At 42.6% G+C, this 19,432-nt stretch overlaps 1 protein-coding gene across 1 annotated transcript in view; it reads left to right on the top strand.

Annotated features, from left to right (window-relative positions):
- The window catches only part of LOC111577671 (tyrosine-protein kinase CSK), a 44,365-nt gene extending 41,484 nt beyond the window's left edge, over window positions 1–2,881 (top strand). Inside the window, exons 12-13 of the mRNA XM_023284048.3 lie at window positions 971–1,057; window positions 1,436–2,881. Of these exons, the coding sequence (XP_023139816.2) occupies window positions 971–1,057; window positions 1,436–1,618 (270 nt within the window). The 3' untranslated portion in view covers window positions 1,619–2,881. The remainder of the gene's footprint in view (window positions 1–970; window positions 1,058–1,435) is intronic.
- The last annotated feature ends 16,551 nt before the right edge of the window (window positions 2,882–19,432 follow it).

Below are 19,432 nucleotides of genomic sequence, written 5' to 3'. Positions count from 1 at the left end.
AAATCACAGCAGATTCAGAGGCAGCTTGGTGCCTTACATTTTTTTTTGCTAATCTTTTAAATTACACACACACATATGGCTGCACAATTATAACCAAAGTGGTAATCCTAATTACTCTGATCAATATTGAGATTACAATTTTTTACCATAGATGTTAGGGACAAGATAATTCTATTCAACTTTAACATTTAAACAGACAGAACGCCGGTATCACCTCCATGTCGTATGACATTCCTGCTATTGTGCAAATCTTTGTACCACAAGAAGTTTTTAAAGTAAGGTTTGTCTTTACCTAAATTCAGTGCATCTTCTTGAGGTGAATTATTTGTTTAAAAACTTGACCCAGATCGCCTCACTTGCTGAACAGCTCCTTATGAATAGACTCTGCAGTTTACCGTTATTTCCTAAACCCCTCATATGCGGGACATGGAAGAGGCTAGCTGGGTGGCCGTGCACAGAGAAGCCTGTAGTCTGCTTTCTCAGTTGCTGTAGCTTAGACAGGTCTGTGACCAAAAATCACTTAGAAATGGGTAAAATAAAGAGCTGTGATGTCCAGTTTACCCAAGTTGACACCAAGTGATTTTATCCACATAGTTGTCAATGTGCAGATGAGTGGAGTATTTTCAAACCTCAAAATCGCAGCTGATCATACGCACAATTCAGGTGAAGCCAAAATCGTCATCATGATTGATATTTGATTCATAGTGAAGACCTGTGTACCCAATCGTGGAGTCTGTACTGAACTGGCTTTACACATGTAGCTCAGCATTTTTAGAAATTTTATTCTTTAGTCTCAGGCTGCAGTGCTCTCAGAGTGCTGGCTATTGTGTCAGTACTATTTACTCGCTTGACCTCCTGAAATAAGATTAAAACTAACTGTTTTGTTGGGCTCCATGCCCGAAAACCTAATCTGCTCTCTGAATGCCTTTATGTACAATGTGTGAATTTGAGCTTTTCTTTTGTCCAACAGAGGTTTTCCACCAAGTCAGATGTCTGGAGTTATGGAATCCTACTTTGGGAGATTTACTCCTTTGGCCGTGTGCCTTACCCTAGAATTGTAAGTACCTCCACTAAGGTCTGACACACACCAGCAGATGGCAGGCTTTGTTGCTGGGACCATTGTTTTGTTTTTTCTTATTTGTTTTTGTGCAACATTAGTGTAATGTCTGTTTCCTCAGTGCTGACCTCAAAATAATTACATTTATGCCACTAAACTGCTGGAGCAGATGATGAAAATGTGACCACAAGGTGTACCGTAAATTATGAACATAATTATTTCTTGCTTCATGCTTCACCACTTGTTACATTTACACGTTATTTGTTGTTGTGAAGAATGACCTTTGGGATAGTTTAATCATTTGCATCAGATGACTTATTGATCTGAACCTTGATGTAGAGAGTCTAATGTGAGTTTTGCTCTATTTGTGTCTGTCAGCCGTTGAAAGAGGTGGTGCCCCGGGTAGAGAAGGGGTACAAGATGGACGCCCCAGATGGCTGTCCGCCAGTGGTGTACGACCTGATGAAGCAGTGCTGGACCCTGGACCCCGTGGTGCGGCCCTCCTTCCGTATGCTGAGGGAGAAGCTGCAGCATATCAGAGCCAAAGAGCTCTACCTGTGAAGAGGAGGCTCAGGTGGGGGGGGGGGCGTAGGAGGGAGAGGAGGGGGACCAGAAGCAGCCCAGCACAGCTGTAACATGGGAGGAGGAGGAGGAGAAGAAGAAGAAGAGGGGACCATAGCACCTTCCTCCTGCCTGCCCAGCTTGTTGACCTGTGGGACTGCCATAGTGTGCCCTCTGCCCCGACCTCAGACGTCCACCAGCCGTCCTCTGCTTCCACACTAGGACTGTTTTTCTGTTTGTGTTGTATAGCTTTGCCAGACAATTTCCTCTTCTGTCGATGGGCCACTGCTCTTTCCTCCTTCTGCACCTGCCGCTGCTCACTTGCTCTCCCTCTGTCACTTGGTCCAAGTCGATCTTCTTCCTCTACCTGAAAGATCCCTTTTCTTTCTTTGTATTTCCTCCCCTCCTCCTCTCCTGAACATGGCATTAACTGGAGGGGAGGCTGGCCTTTTCCTCCACGTTTGTCAGGTGCTCCTCCCTCCTCACCCCACCCCGTTATCATTCCTGGATCTCTGTATCACCATGCGGCTCTGCATGCCTTTCAGCCCACCTCCGTGTCATTCCATCCTTCTATCCCTCCTTGATTTCCTTCGGCCGTCGTGTCAGGTGTGGGGCCTTCGCTCTGTGCCAAAGTGCCTCCAGTCTACAGAGCTCCAGACTTCCCCCCAACACTTCTTTTAATTGGACTGTTGTGGTTTCATTTTTTTATCACTTTTTTTAAAAAACAATCTTTTTTATTGCTTTCTTTTTTTTCAGGGAGGTTATTAAACCATTTTTTTTTAGTGCTGTCTCCCCTACCTCCACCATCCCCACATCAGACTGGGGTTTTTTGTTTCCAAGTGTCCACGAAGAGCATGTGAACAGGAAGAGAGGGGGGCGAGTATCATGTTCGTCCTCCAACCAAGGCAAGCCCTGGAGGAGCAGTGGGAAGGTGGGGGCAGGACAGTAACAAGAGACGAAGGGGGAGAGGCAGTTCACAAACATGGTTGATTCATCATATGTGGGCTTGTTTTTATATCAAAATATATTTAAAGGATTAAAAAAAAAGAACAAGGAAAAACCTGACTGGGACAGAGAATAAAAAAAGGACGACTTTCAGAAGCCAGGAGCGACTTGGCGTTCAGGATGTTCAGTGTCTCTGTGAACGCTGGGGTCGGGGTGGTGCATGCTGTGTGTGAGAGGCCTTGGGTTCAACTGTCAGTGCTTTCAATGTTCATTGTTTTATTATGCTATCATGATTATGAATAAATCATTCCATCTGAACAGTGTGGAAACACCTGCATCATTTTATCTGCCTGTGTGTGAAAGCGACTGAGCATGTGTGAAGTTGAGGTGGAGTGATGTCATGCACATGATGTACAAGCACCTCCCCCTCTATGCGTGTGTGTTTGTGGTGAAGTGGTTTGAATACACACTTTATTAGGGGTTTTTAAGAAAGGTTTTCTAAAAGACCGTACATTGCATCAGGGAGATTCAACAGTTGAAGTTTTGGCTGTAATGAAGTTAAAGTATATTAATGGAGATAGGTCCACTCCTGTGCAATGTCACTTAAAGGTCAAATGATTCAAAATTGTATCACCGTACAGTTATTGCATTACTTCCAAGTTAATTAGTGGGGTATCTGACTTCTGTAAAATTAAAAACCAATAGTTTAGATTCACTGTACTAATAATATAATGCAACAAAAGTCAGTACACCTTTTGTTACCGAGATTCAAAACTTAAATGTTTCAGTATTTGTCCACCTTTATTTTAAATGACAGACTCATTGGAACATACCAGTGTTGTTTGATACTAGTGTGTTTCTGAAAAAATTTTCTTCTGAGGCTATTTTTTCAGATGGTCTTTGTTGACAAGGTTGTGTTGACCAACCGTTCTCTTTAAAATGCACCCAAAGGTGTTTCATTGAATCCATTCCAGATGACACACTTGTCCAGGTCATAGTTTTTACATTTTTCTTAAGAAATTCTTGTGCAATTTCAGCAGAGTGCTTTGGACAGTTATCATGGTGGCATATTCTTCTTCTGCCAAGCTCCTGCAGACTGGGAATCATCTTGTCAGTCAGAGATTATGTCACCATCTCTAAATGTCATATCCCACTCTTCTATACTTCATTGTCAGGACTGTGTATTTACTGTGGTAGTCTTGACCAAGTACACGCAAAACATGCTCGACGTCGTCTAAGTCGAATATCTTGGTCTCTTCTGACCTAAGCCAATATTCATCAGGCTTCTTTTCATGTCTTTTAAAAAAGTTTAATCTGGTAGTTGTGTACTGAACATCAGTCAAGGGCATTTTTCGTGGACACTCCATATTGATTGATGTTATTCGATGGCCTTTGCACTGTCTGAGCTGTTAAAGAAACTCAGATTTCCATTTGTAACCCATTGTCAAGTTGTCAAGTTGAAAGCACTTGTAAATTAGTTTTTTGGGGTTTTTTTGTACAAATAGTGCAATTTTTAGGAGGACGATCACTGCTGCTCAGATTAGAGGTACTATGGCTGTTATTTGGTCAGTTCTTTTCCATGTGGAGCCATGATGCCTGTCTGCATCATGGCTCCACACTTCTTACTTGTTACGCACTTGACTGGAAAACATAAAGCTTACTTGTACTCTGTTACATTGGGTTTCACCATAGTTTTTTTTTTTTTTTTTTTTTTTTAAGTATTTGTTTAGGATTGTTTATGAGGTGGAATATTTGTCAACTTAGAAATAATGCAATTATTGAGAAGTGACATAATTTTGAATCATGAATTTTGATGATACTGCACAGAGTGTGCTCACTACATATTTTCTGTTTGGGTATTAATTATTTTCACTCTAACTCTGACCTCCTTTTAGCCCCTTATTGCTCCATATTCTCAAATTTTCAGTTTATCCACAGGCTGATTCAGGCTACAGCACCAGGTTAGTCAACAATTCCATTCATCCTGAGCAGATCAGATTTATGTGCCTTGCTCAAGGGCACCTTGATATTAATAGTTGAAAAAGCAGTGGAAATTTGCATTCCTGCATGTTAATACCCCTCAGTGAGCAGCAAGGTCAATGTGAGAGGTTAAAGGTGCTGTTTAGTTGTTTATATGTCATCATACCTGTTTACTCTTTTCTGACGTCCCCATGCACTAATCACATCTAGTAGTTCTTAGATGTAACCATTTGCCACTCCATGTGCAACTTGTGAGGAGCACGAGACAAAATGACTTGCTCCAAAAGGAGTGTTTAACATCTGCAGGTATAAATAATCCTCCTGCCATCATCTTTTTAGAAATGGAGCGCTAAAAACAAGTGGGGGATGTCAGCAGAGCCTTGAAGGTGTGAAGGAGTGTCAGCTGAGAAGCTGGTTAGAACAGGTCTGCCTTCATTGGGTCTCCTGCTCTTTAAAGAGCGTCCACTCGACCCAGTGCAGTGACTTACAGGCTGCAGTGAAACGGTCATCCTGTCGTCTCACTGTTTGTCCAACTGTGTGTCTTCTGTACCCAATTTTAGCTTATTCCAATCCGATCGTTTTTGACTTAGATCAACTCTGTCCTTCTTGCGTCTTCTGCTGCGGCAGCAAACAGTCGTTTGGGGCGTGATTTCATGTGAATCTCATGAATTTTAATGGCAGTGACAGGGTGGTAACAATGGGCTGGTTACGTAAGCAAGGCAGTTTGTGCTCATGGCCAAGACTGTGCTGCTGTCAGGACCTATCACGCCAGCTCCAATTTACCATCATGCCATGGCTGCATGAGGCGGGCCTGTTGCAGAGGTTCTCCACTCTCAACTCTGTGTGTCTCCATCACTCACTGGAAAAAGTGCAGCTCATTAGGCGAGTAGGAGCCCAGTTTTGGATATCGCCTGACTGCCAAAAGTCACACAGTTTGAGATCCCAAGGCAGCTGAAAAGGAGCAATACAGAGCTTTGAGCTTAGATGTGACTGCACTGGTGAAGAAGAGACTCAAGATATCACACGTTAAACATTTCCACTCTCCAAGGTAAAGGTTAAAGGTCAGAGGCAGCTGCATCCTTTACTGACACTTAGTTTCCTGTTGTGGAATTAGTTACAGCTCCTGTGACTCCACACTATCTGCCTGCATCTTATTCTGTCCTGTTTTTTTGATTTTCTCATTCATACTACAGTAAACCATTGTAATTACATAAAATATGACTAATTATTATAGTATCACTTAAAATGCAAAGCCCAGCTTGAAGTATCACTTGGACAGGAGCTTGTGGTGACAGGATCAAGCGAGTTAATGCATGGCTCTCACGTCTGGATTCCTCAGTCTTTCCTTCACACTTAAGTAATCCTGACAACCACACAGCCTCGTGTTCTTAGCAGGCACAAGCAGGAGGACTGATGTGTTAATCAGCTTTCGATAAGTTATGGATCTGTGCTACTGACGGCAGCCGGGCAGAACCCGACAGTAACAAATTAGCTCCTGAATTAATCTGATTACAGCCAACACATGGTTCTGGGTGAGTCCGAAGAAGATGCTGAGGGCTGCACGTTGCTGTGGAGTTGGCATGTGTATTGTGCGTCCATCCTCCACCTCCCCACGTCAAGCTGGACCTGACAGCTTAACATGTGTGACAGAATGAGGGTGAGCTGGTGAGTAGGGAGGGTTTAAGGTCTATTTTTTTCTTCTTTTCTTTTTTTTTTTTAGCTTCAAACCTTCCTGCCTTGCATTTGCAGTTACTGCTTCACATGAAGGTATGAAGGCATCAACGTCTGGCCTGAATTACTCATCATTTACAGTTTTTCACACCAGTATTCACAGAAATGGACCAGCTACATCTGAAGTTACCCTCAGTCAGTCAACCAGTTACCCCTGAGCAGCTGGAGGGCGCAAAATTTAATCAAGGGAACATCAGTAGGTTATATCTTCCCAGAAAGGAGTCACTCTGACTCTTCCACAGGCTTCTCAGGTGTTTTTTTCTCACAAACAAAGAGATGACATACAGTCATTCAAAGCTAAAATCGATCTGGATGTGATGTGATGAAATGGGCTGGTGGGCAAATTTTGCTAACTTCTTTGCAGTGAGGTTTCTTAGCTGACTGTTGGCTGTAGCTTCATATGTAGCACACAGATGTAAGGATGGTTTCAGTTTTCTCATGCACCTCTCAGCAAGGAAACAAACAGGTTGATTCCCCAAACAGTTTTTTAAAAGACAGTAGTTGGAGATGCAGCAGATTGCAGGGGAGAAAGTCTGGACACCCCAGCATTAGTGACTGTGTGGGGGTTTATTTATACAGCTCAGGCTCTGTCACAGTGTGGGAGTTCTTCATTTCCAGCCTGTTTCAGTGACGAGTAGCGGGCGTCGAGCTGACAGGAGATGAAGGAAATGATATTGACATTATCAGGCCAACGTGTGACTGTGTCAAACATGCACACTCTGTCAGCGACACAAATCTTTTCACATGGACGTATCACTCGGTGGCATCACATGCCTTTTCCTGTCTGGGCCCGCCTCCCGCCACTTTGCTGAGCAGCCTAAATAATGCCGTTTCCTGCTGCAATTAGCTCCTATTTGGGGACATCCGTGCAGACAGAGATGTTAACCTCTCAGACAGCAGTGTCACTCTTTTTTGTTGCCTTTGTGTGGGGCGCTGCAGTCAGGCCCTGGTTCTGTGTTACAGCAGAATGGGGTGTTTTTGGGAGCCTGAATCACTGCCCCGTCGGCCATAAGCAACATATGTTTCTTTCTTCCACCGCATGCTCCATTTACTATGACATCATCAGCCGGCTCTTCTACGTAAATGTTGACGTTCTTCTTTGCAGCCTCGAGTTTCTATTAAGCGCTGCATTGAAGCTTAGCATAATTCTCAGTCATACCAACAACTCAGTGCATTTTTCACGTCTGACTGCAGGAGGCATGACCCCGAGAACAGAGCAGCTTGTGAGCACAGCCAACGACAGTTCATACACTCCAAGACAGAAGGGAGCGTGATCTGAGAGCGACACCAGGATGTCCTGAAGGACGACATCTTAATCTACGAATTAAATACGGGCATTAAAAAGCTCATGACTTATTCAGACATGTTTCTTCGCAGAATCCTTTTTTGTGCTTATTGAACAGCACATAAATTAATGAAAGCCATTAAAAGACAGATTCACATATTTGTTTTTTTTCTTAAAACAATATCCACAGGCCTGCATGTCAGTCAGTATATATATATATATATATATATATATATATATAGTAATAACCACAGGTACAGCAAAAAAAGAAGAAAAATAGTTCTGAAGGGTCATTGTTGACATGGCAACCAGCAAAGCATCCTCGCATTATGGTCTGTATTTTTGCAGCTCGTTATAGTTCGAGTACAGCCTGGACTAACAAGGTTTGAGGCTGAATCTGGAATCTTGAAGGTGTCCTGCTGCTAATCAAAGCTCCGGCTTTGGGCCACACAGTGTTTCTGGGAGCTCAGTGCTGGAGACAGATAACACTCAGGAACTGGGTCCCACTGCGGACCTGGCGGGTGAGAGTGCAGCAGTGACGTAATGCTGGACTAATATGAATCAGCGTGTGTCTCCTCTCTCGTCCCACCCTCATTGTGTCTCACTGTGAGAGTCGGTGACGGCTCACAGACAGAGGCAGGCTGAAGAAGGAGGATAACAACCACAACAGAGGCCAGCCTTGTCCGCTGAGCTGCACGTAAACAGTCTCTGCCGCCTGTGATGTAACACCGGCCTGTTTTCTGAACCTCCTCTTTAAATAACCCAATAGTTGCCCTGCAGTGTTGGCTGACATGTTCATTTGACTTTGTGAAATATCAAGGTTCCCTGAGTCGCAGAGAACATGTTTTCTGCACCGCTTGTCAGCATGAATTTGCATTTTGCTCTTGACATTTCACCTCCCCCTGCCCCAGGCCTCTGGCCTGCTGGTTGCCAGCCGGAGGGGGAACTCTGCCAGCACATATCCCAACAAGGAGAGGGTGAAGGGCCCTGTGGCCCCTGGGAGGAGCCGCCATCATGATACCACTCCACATACTAATCTTTCACACTACATTACTAAACTTGCAAAGGACATAAATGAGAAACCAACATTACACCTGCACATTGTCTATAGGAAATAACAAATCAAGCTTATAATCATAAAAAAAAGTTCAAATTATGCCCATAAATATTGTAGAAGCTTTCTTTAAAGCCCCTCTTATGTTTAAAAAAATGGAACTACCCACAGTGTTAGATAATGATAAATTATCTATATAATAAGGAAAAGAGTATTTTAACGGATTGCTAATGCTGATAAATAAAACACACTGGTGAAAACACATTATTCAATATTTTTGTTGCACAAGTTTCTGTAGCTATAAGATATCTCCAACTAAAATTAAAATAACTCAAACCCACAAACTAAAACTATATAGATATATTTTCACAATATCAAACTTATTTTACATTAGACATTTTAATAATATATTTCTACAACATACTTAACATTTTCATGTACAGTATTTCAAAAATATAGAAAACTCTAAAATAAAAGAGAAAAATTGTGTATAATTTATATGATTCTTTTAACGTACAGTACAAGCAGACAAAGTGAACAATAGCTGGTAAACATAGTGGAGATTTTAGTTGCTAAAGATCCATATTTTCCTCTCAGAAGTTAGTGCCGACCGAAACACTACTAGGAGAGTGAAAATTGCAGCATAATCCTACATTCCTACTAATCCAGTAGTACACTTCAGTGGCTCACACACAGCCTCTGTGGATAAACCCTGCTGGAAGCTGCACAACTGTAGGGCTGCCTGTTCGATATGTTTCAGTTAAGTTAGCGCTTGCATAATTCTGCGAGCTCATTTGATAATGCTAGTGTTGTAATAGAATGCCAGTGTGAGTGGATAACAGAAACACATCATTATTGGAGGAATCAACACTGAAAAACATGATCTAACATCTTCCACCCACAGGAAGTGAAACAGCAGACTTACTAAAATTAGGCCTTTTACCATCCCAGCGTGTTGGCTGCCTCGGTAAACATGAATAAGCTGAGTGTAGCTTACTGACGTCACCTCACAGGGTTTCTGGGTTTTGAAGTTAGATTCTAAACGGACGGCTCGCTGCCATTTGGAGACGCTGGCGTGCAAAGTTTGTTGGTTCTGCCTGAAAGGCTCTCGTCTCCTGACAGCCTGGTGCCTGGCAGATGATGTGAGGTTTGATGAATCCTCGCAGTGTGAGTCAGAGCTCCAGTCTGACATTTGCTGTCATTCAGAAGTAGGAGTTTGTTATCACTTTTTATAGATGAGAAGCAGGCTGGGTGGCAAGCTGCCTGAGCAGATGACGTCTTTGTGTACCATTTACAGTGGGAGTGCCTGACAATCTTGACACAACACTTTACTATACAAGAGCCTGGAAGGAACATATAGGACCTATTTGAAACTAAGAAGCACATATGGGCTCACAAACAGCATTAAAAATGAAAGTAGTAATTTATGAAATATAGATAGGAATGCACTTTTGCTACAAAGACTTTGATTATCCATACTGAGAGGCCTGGTGTGACAGCTGCCAAAAGCTAATGATAAACCCAAGAAGAGACGTCTGAACATTTCCTTTCTCAGAAATGAAAATGAGCATTCTGTTTATCGGGGTTTCCACCCTCACAAATGATCCAGGCTTTGTTTCGGCGTCCACAGAGGACAGACTATAAACTGTTGTGACACATGAGGAGCTGCAGCCAACCGTGAGTAATGTTAAGGTTCATGAAATGCCTTAGAGACTGCAAATAAAACCGTACAGTCAAAGGCTTGTCACAACTGTATGTTCACGGCTATGTTCTTGGGTTTATTTTGGTGGGGATGTCGCCTGGAGGTCAGAGAGGACATCAGCTCACTCCTGCAGCAACATGCATGAAAATGTTCTGGGCTGGATAGTTTGGGAAGTTTTGACTGACGCTAAAAAATATTCGCTTTCCAGAAAAACCATGGCCCCTAGATTGATTCTCCCGTCCGTTGTGCTAAACAGGAAGTTACAGAAGGGGCCACTGGGCTCTGTGAGCACACAGGACTCCCCTCCTCCCTCTGCACACCCATGGGGCTGACCACACACACCGTCTGAGTTTTCCTCCTGCAGTCTGGCAGGGAGGGCAGGGGGAGGAGAGACGCAGATGAGGGCTGAAAGCTTGTTCAGTGTTTGTTGGCCTGGTTCTCCTGGAAAACACGGGAGCTAATGAATGCAGCCAGAAGTCAGTGTGTGGCTCAGCAGCTGGAGCTCGACAGGACTTCACAGAAACAGCCCCGAAGACGAAAATAAAAGCGGTAAAAAGAGGCAGTGATGGCTCACCAAGTTCAACAAACGAACGGGGATTTATGTTGAATGTTACGAGGAGAGCATTATTCCACAGATGCAGACGGGAAAGTGTCTGTGTGTGTTCCTGTGTTTCCTGCTCTGACGTAACAGCCTCTCTACCGTAGGCAGGAATGACTCTGGGCTGCTGCAAGCGCATTCACATTAATTAAGTTGATGCATCATGGCAACTCACATGTGAACCGACATGTATAATCACGTAGCCACAGAAATGCAAGCTGTTAGCGAGCGCACAGTCTCTGTGATTGCTGAACAAGAAAGGCAATATATATAGTAGGTTTGTGTGGAGGAAACGTGAACGTTTGTGGTAATATGGATGACCCTGCTGCTCCTTTTGTCCTGCTGATGTCTGACATGTGCTGCACTCAGGGCAGTGCTTGACCCTTTCACTTTGTCCCTTTGTGTTGTGAGTTTAATGGATCTGCTGATGCACTCTTGTGGTCTTCTACTGTACTTCTTTGCTGCTTTGTTCAAAGATTCTGTGTGTGATAATGTGATCAGTATAAAACATCTATTTATAACCATGATCATCACCAGCATGTGGCCACCTCTGCTTTTTCACCCGCGTGTTTGTTTTTCTGTCTGTGTGCATAATTTGTCTGATATGTTGCATAATTGCATGAGTATGCCATTACTTTGTGAACTGTAGTCATTGTGATTATCAACAGCAATTATTTTGCAGCATTTTAAGAGCCTCCTGTTCACGTCCTGACAATTTTCTACCGAAACAGACACATTTATTCTTTATTCCAGGGCTGAAACTGACAGCTGTTTTGATTATCAGTCATTTTGCAAACTGTTTTCTTGATTAATAGATTGTTTTGTTTCGAAAATATTAGGAAATACTAAAGAAAATGGGCCATGAAAATTACAGAGAACACCAGATGACATTTCAAATTGCTTGTTGTCTTCCTTTGTCAGTTCAAAAACCAAAAATACACAACCGTTCAAAAGTTTGGGATCACCCACACAACTTCATGTTTTCCATGAAAACTCACACTTTTATTCATGTGCTAACATAATTGAGCAAAGGTTTTCTAATCATCAATTAGCCTTTCAACACCATTAGCTAACACAATGTAGCATTAGAACACAGGAGTGATGGTTGCTGGAAATGTTCCTCTGTACCTCTATGGAGATATTCCATTAAAAATTAGACGTTTCCAGCTAGAATAGTCATTCACCATATTAACAATGTCTAGAATGTATTTCTGATTAATTTAATGTTATCTTCATTAAAAACAATAGTGTATTCTGTTTACATTTTTGTCTTTTTTCTTGATATCTTGATTTTCTGGACTGTAGCACGAATTGTTCCAATTCTGCGATATTCTATTACTCGTAACTTGTTAAATCTAAAATTAGGATAAATGTGTGCTTCTTCCTCCTCCTGTGAGACATCAGCTCTGTCTTGCTGCTTAGTTAAGCAGTTTCTTTCAGCCATCTGACACCTGCTTCAGCTCATAGTCGTGACCTCAGTCCACTGATACACTTTATGTAAGAAAATACATGCAACCTTTTCCGTTCTGCACCCTGAAGCCTCCTTTGCATCACTGCTTCCGTGTCCTTGCAGCTGCTCCACTCGCTATTATTCCTGCCACATGGGTGACATTTTGGTCAAGCGAGTCAAAACTTTTATCCCCATTCAGCTGTCTCTAATAATGACCCACTGTCTGGATTATTACTTTATTTGTGTGAGACAGTGAGATGCGACGGTAGAAACGTGATCAAATCTAAATCGTACAGCTGAAGGTCACTGACTGACTCATCTGCGCCTTCACTGGCATTAGATTTGCATTAGCAGTGTGTTTAGCCTGGTCTTTGCTTCAGTATTTCCCCACTCTGCTGAGATTTGGCTTCAAAGGCTCGCCTCCTGCCTCAGTCCAAGCTGGATTACTCATCAGCCCCCACACACAGACGTGGGCGGCAATGTCGTGCATGACTCACGTGGCTACCAAGAATGTTCGTTTTAACTCCATGCTGTCTTGAGGAGAGGGGAGTCAAAGCCACGGTGAAAAGTTGGAAGACATGAGGTGAATGTGGATCACAAAAGGGCCCCTGAGTGGGCCTTAGACAAATATCAAGGTGATGCACTTTACGAGCAGTTTACTATTTAGCAGTGATGAAGGAGCTTGCCTGGGAACAGTATTGATCCACATTCATACTTTTACATTTAGAGCTGCCAAGTCGTCATCTCTTGGCCAGTTAACAGCTACATCAGGTCGCTCAGGTGGAATTTTAATGGTTTTCATTCATGCTCCCTGTCCAGGTTTTGACAGCAAAGTACCATGCTACCTGCCAAAAAGATTTTTTCACAGACTCCACAGGAGTCATGAGTGTTGAAATCTATGAATCCCTCTGTGACTGTACAGCCGTCATGCCAGCTACACTTTTTTTCCTATTCATTCTGAACAAACGGCTGCTTTTACTGAAGAATGACTCCTAAAACACATCCCGTCTTCTTATAGCTTCTCTTATACTTTATGTTCACTGGTAGCAGGTTGAGTCAGTATCTCCTTACATCAGCAGACACAACAGATATCTCTTCATATGAAACTATTTCACATTTTTACTCCAGCTGTCAAGCTGTTTTGTACTTGATGCCTTTCCAAATTAGAACAATGTGTATCTAGTAGGAGGATGACTGTTGGAAGGTCAGATCTATAGCTTTAGACCTGAGGAAGAGAGGAGAAAAAAATGACACAAAAGAGGCACAGAGAGCGTCCATCATGTCAGATAACATGACAAGGAAGGCTGTGGAACCATTGCTGTCAGTCACACGACATACAGCAGCTTGACCTACACAGATAGTGAAGTAACTTTTTTTCTTGGGCACAAAAAAACCACAAAAATCCAGTCATCCATTATCTATACACCGCTTAATTCTCATTAGGGTCGAGGGGAGGCTGGAGTCCATCCCAGCTGACTTAGGGCGAATGCAAGGGACACCCTGGACAGGTCGGCAGTCTGTGGCAGGGCCACATATACAGACAAACAGTCACACTCACATTCTCACCTATGGACAGTTTAGCATTATTAGTTAATCTCAGCATATTTTCTGGACTGTGGGAGGAAGTCGAAGAACCCGGAGAAAACCCATGCATGCACAGGGAGAACATGCAAACTCCATGCAGAAAGATCCCAGGAAGGTGGGGAGGAAACCTGGGGATTTTATAGCTGCAAGGTGAATGTGCTAACCACCAAGCCACTGTGCAGCCCAAAAACCCCAAAAATGCTGAATTAATTTAAAATAAATCTGCAGTGTGGCGCTTTTGCTTCCCCCTTCTGGCAGTGAAAGTAATTACACAAACACTGTTGATGCCAGCTTATGATGTACACTACCATTCAAAAGTTTAGGGTCATCCAGGCAGTTCCATGTTTTCCATGAAAACTCACACTTTTATTCGTGTGCTAACATAGTTGCACAAAGGTTTTCTAATCATCAATTAGCCTTTCAACAAGATTAGCTAACACAATGTAGCATTAGAACACAGGAGTGATGGTTGCTGGAAATGTTCCTCTGTACCCCTATGTAGATCCATTAAAAATCAGACTTTTCCACCTAGAATAGTCATTTACCACATTAACAACGTCTAGACTATATTTCTGATTAATTTAATGTTATCTTCATTTAAAAAAAACTGAATATCTTTCAAAAGAAAGGACATTTCTATGTGACCCCAAACTTTTGAACAGTAGTGTATGCCAGCAGCTTTCTTCCTCTGATTGCCAGGCTTCTTTTTTATCCAAAGTATCAGAAACCTTTCTTGCTTGTTGATGTAAAACACATCACTACTGCTGCACCCATGCAGGACTGTTGCCACAAAGAAGTAATTTAAACCTCTAGTTTACTACAAAATAGGCTGATAGACTTATTCAGTGTTGCGTGAACTAATGTGGTAAGGACTTGTCTGTGATGGACGCTGAGTTATACGCAGTCTTGAACAACCAGAGTTTGTTCTACACTTGATGTCAGTACTGGAGAATGGTCTGGCTGCACCTCATTATCATTCTGCTAGAAAGGGGAAAAAAATGAGAAAGTCCAGAATGCAGCGACAGTGTCACTACAAATTAGTGATAGTTCGACTGTTTGTTTTCTTTTGCAACATGTGCATGCAGGGGGACAAACACTGTCATTAAATTGGATAATTCACCAAAGAACTGAGCAGACCTGCCGTAAAGCACAATCCAAACCACTGGCACAACTATTTAAGCATTGCAGGTTGCTGCTTGGAGGTTTTTTCTATTGTTGCCTGTAGTGAAGGGGATTTTGAAATTTGTAGCGTGGAGATAGCGGAAGGGGAGGAGAAATCTGTGTGGAATGGTGCCGGAAACATCAGAGTCAGAATAATATAGATGGAAAAATCCTGCACTTTAATTGTGACACTTCGAAAATAATTACAAACACCGCACCTGGATGCTCTGGTTAAAGTCTGGTTTGATATGTATAGTGTGTCATATTTAAAGTTTTATGGGTACTCTGTCTGCCTTGCGCGAGTCTCATCCATCAGAACCATTTGAAGGCTACAGATATGGCCACATCAAATTCCCTGTCCTGTACTCTGACTGTGTGTATACAGTAGCTTTAAGAACTGCTCCCTTGAGTGTCACACAGAGTTGAATACATCCATGACACACAGCAAAACTACATTTCTGCCCTTTACATCACTGAGCTCTAGTCTGGGATTTCCTAAAAAGACATTCAATGCACTGTAATGTTCAAGGAAGCGGTGCTGCAATGTTGGACTGTAAAATTGAACAAACCATCTCTAGTGTTACCTGTTTGATTAAAATCTTTCTATTCTGTTTTCTTCAGTTGTAAAAGGAACTTTCAAGCAAACTGTTCAGGATTTCCATGTATTGTGTTCTCATTTCTCTCTGAATTCATATTTTTGAACCATTCTCTAAACATGATAATTTGTTTAGTGTTTAGTTTTACATAACTGCTGTGTTTCTTGTGATGTGTCAGCCAGGTGTGCAGTGTTGGACTGTGACAGGTCGCATTGGTTAGCAGGGACAAGCCGTGACGGAAATGCAGCCGTTCGTGGCACGGAGGCCATCGCTTTGGTGAGATCCATGACGCCCAGCAATGCTAACGTCTTCAGGCAGCCTGTCACATAAATCCAACATCCCTGTCCAGCCTCCGGAAGTTGAACAGCTCTCCCATTTGGCCCTGACTTCTCCGATGTTAACGGGCTACTTTGGGAGGCAGCCTTACCTTCACCTTCAGCAGTGACACGTGCAGAGACGCTCTGATTGAGCCAGACTTAATTGAATTTGGTGAGCAAAGGTCTGACATAGAGGGAGAGGGCGGAGGGGAGGAGACGTTAGCGCTCCAGCAGGGATGGAGATGATGAGTTTGCCTTTGGGGTGAGGGCTTGATTCAGTAGAGCATATGAGAGGTTTTCAGTGGGTTTCATCAGGGCTGACCTCATGTTGTTTGGGGAGTGGGGGTGTGTGGGAGGTAGGGCAGAGACATTTACCAAAAGACAGGACCTTATGTAACCACTCCTTGTGTTGTACTGAGCGTGTGTTTGTGGAGTAATCTGGCTCGGATATTAGAGGAGTTCAGTTTTCATTTTAAAGGGTCATCAAAATGACAAAAAACACATTTTCCTACCTACATACCCACTAATGTATCTATTCACCTGCATGTGTGCACCGGTTTTATTTCACTGGGATTAAGACAAAACAATGGATCTGAATGAAATTTCATTTGTGGAACAATTTTGAAATAATATATTTAGAAATGTAAAAGCAATATCTTGTTTCAGAGACAGTGTCCCCATTAGCCTGCATGATGCCTGGGACAGAGAAAAATGGAACACTACCTTCAGGTTTACTGTGTGTTATTTAAGCCCCTCAGTCCTTTCCATTAGTCCGATGGTATCGGAACGTTTCGGCTCCACGTCTGAATGAGCAGCCTGGTCACTTTCAGACATGAAGCCTGGTCAGAAGTCGCAAGGGCAGTTTTTACAAGGTCAGACCTTGTAACATTTCTGTATCACTTTCAGCACTGCACAAGTCAGCACTGCATGTTCTTACTTAAACACACAGGAATGTAGATTCAATGAGCAACATGGTTGGTGGTGGTTAATGATTAAGCTAACACTCTATCCTGCTATGAGATTGTGAAACTAAAAATCTCTGTCAAAAGAAATATATGACAGAAAAATTTTGCTTTTAAAATATCCCAACAGCTTTACTCACTCTGAGGATGACCGCTATTGATCAAGACTCCCTCGGGTGAAAAAGCTTCTTACTTTGTTAACGTGTCCATATGGTGTTTTAGACGCTGAAGGACATATGGGTGAAAATAACAGTCAGTGCCATGGCTGAGCTTTTCCACCTTGAAACTGCAGTGTAATGATAATAGTCTCAAAATCACAGATTCAAGCGTCTGTTAATAGAGTCCCTACCTCTATCTGCACTCACCACTCTACACTCTGCAGCTCGAACACACCAGCTTAGTGACTCAAACCCTGTAAAACTACTCTACACTACACAATGTCAAGTCACAATATCGGAGGAATTTTTCCTCACATGTTCGAACTGGAAATTCAGTTCTGAAGAAGAATAATGATACAGAAAGCATCGCTTCACTGTTGATTTCACTCATGATATGTATTTTAGCTTATAAATAGCATCATATGGACATGATGTTCACCAGAAGAGATCTTTAATGAAACTCACCATATCCCAAACACATAAATAAATAAAAAAATCTACTGAAATATTAAAACTAATTGACTAGATTTCAAGACAGGGTCCCTTTTTATAAAACAGAATGTTAATGTTATACACACATCCCACACATCCCTCCTCCTCATCCTCCAACTTTTCCCTCTCTGTTCTCAATCCCTCCCAGCAGATAAGCACTCGCTTCAAACCAAACCAAGACAGCCAAGCTAGCATCTACATTATTATGTGGCATCACCTGGGATTCAAACACCCTCCTGAGTCTGCCATCTAACACGCTGCACCACATCTTACTCTTACCGTGGGCTTTGTTTTTCTTTGCACTATCACACCTCTTCTTGGAGATCTGCTAGTGGCTAATGTCTCCCAGTATGAGATAGATTTCCTAAAGCATGAAAACAGACCCAAGAAGAGGTAGTTAAGTCTAGTTTCCTCTCAGATCATTTGAATTACAATATGCTGGAAGACAAGTATGAGTGGCGTGGTGGTTAGCACTTTGGCCACTCATACTTCAGCTAGAAGATCCCTGGTTTGCGGCCTGGCCTTTCTGGGATCTTTCTGCATGGTGTTTGCATGTTCTCCATGTGCAAGCATGAGTTTTCTCCGGGTACTCCAATTTTCCTCCCACAGTCCAGAAACATGCTGAGGTTAACTGGTAACTCTAAATTGTCTGTAGGTATGAATGCGAGTGTGATTGTTTCCCTCTATATGTAGCCCTGTGATAGACTGGTGACCTGTTCAGGGTACCGCTCCCCAGTTACGCCAAAAAATAAAATAAAAAATACAGTCAACCACAGCTTTAGGGCCCTCATCATTGCAATGCATCACAATGAATCAAAATAGTAGTTAATGTTAATGCACTGTGAGAATCTTGTAAAAATTAATCCCTTTTCTCTTACTAGGTTAACCTGCTCTGCACAAAATAGTTCAGACCAAATGACCAACCCTGAGGTCTGTGAACTATCCAGAATAACCTTGGATTTCTCTTGGTTAAATATTTTTCATGCTTTAACCCTTTGATGCACAACACGGGTCAAAAGTGACCCGTGTTGTGCATCAAAGAATCTTCTTCATGGTCATCGTTAAAGGGTTGGCAAAGCTACAGTTTTTGACATACCTAAATATAAGAACCTTTTATTTGGAATTTAGTGAAAAGAGCTGCTCACAATTTACTACAATTATTGACGCAGCCTTATTGGAGAAGGTGCAGTATTTGATATCGATTGTAATCAATATATAATTCTTGTATATCTTCTAACAACGTCACAGTCACACAAGCCAAACCACTGCACTTCGGTTGACTATGGTGGTGAAGGAATGTGTAGAAATGAGGCCACTGTACTTTTCTTTAACTTTGGTGTTTTGAAGCCATCTCACAAATGATTGTTTTGGAAAACAGCAGCTGATGGGTTTGTCAGTAGGTCTATAACCTGTGTCCATAGTGTGTTGTTTATCTGCACAGTGGTCCTACAACCCTGAGCAGACAGAGGAACAGAGGAAGTGACAGGATGAGGACGATTAGCTCCACCTCCAACCACCGTACTGCACGTGCACACAGACACACACTGACTCATTCTCCGTCCTCACATGGGGAACAACACAACCTCTCACTAAATCACTGTGTGTGTGTGTGTGTGTGTGTGTGTGTGTGTGTGTGTGTGTGTGTGTGTGTGTGTGTGTTTGTTTGTGTGTGTTTGGTGTTTACAGATATGAGGCCTCTAAGGATAACTAGGCTTCAGAAGCAGCGATGTGTGAGTGGTGAGATCAGATGAGGTCATCAGGGATGGAGAGCTTAGAGGAGTTTGTCCTGAGCATCTGAG

This window comes from Amphiprion ocellaris, chromosome 1, assembly GCF_022539595.1.
Source record: "Amphiprion ocellaris isolate individual 3 ecotype Okinawa chromosome 1, ASM2253959v1, whole genome shotgun sequence".
Classification (NCBI taxonomy): domain Eukaryota; kingdom Metazoa; phylum Chordata; class Actinopteri; family Pomacentridae; genus Amphiprion; species Amphiprion ocellaris.
This window is presented reverse-complemented; position numbering and strand designations above follow the sequence as displayed.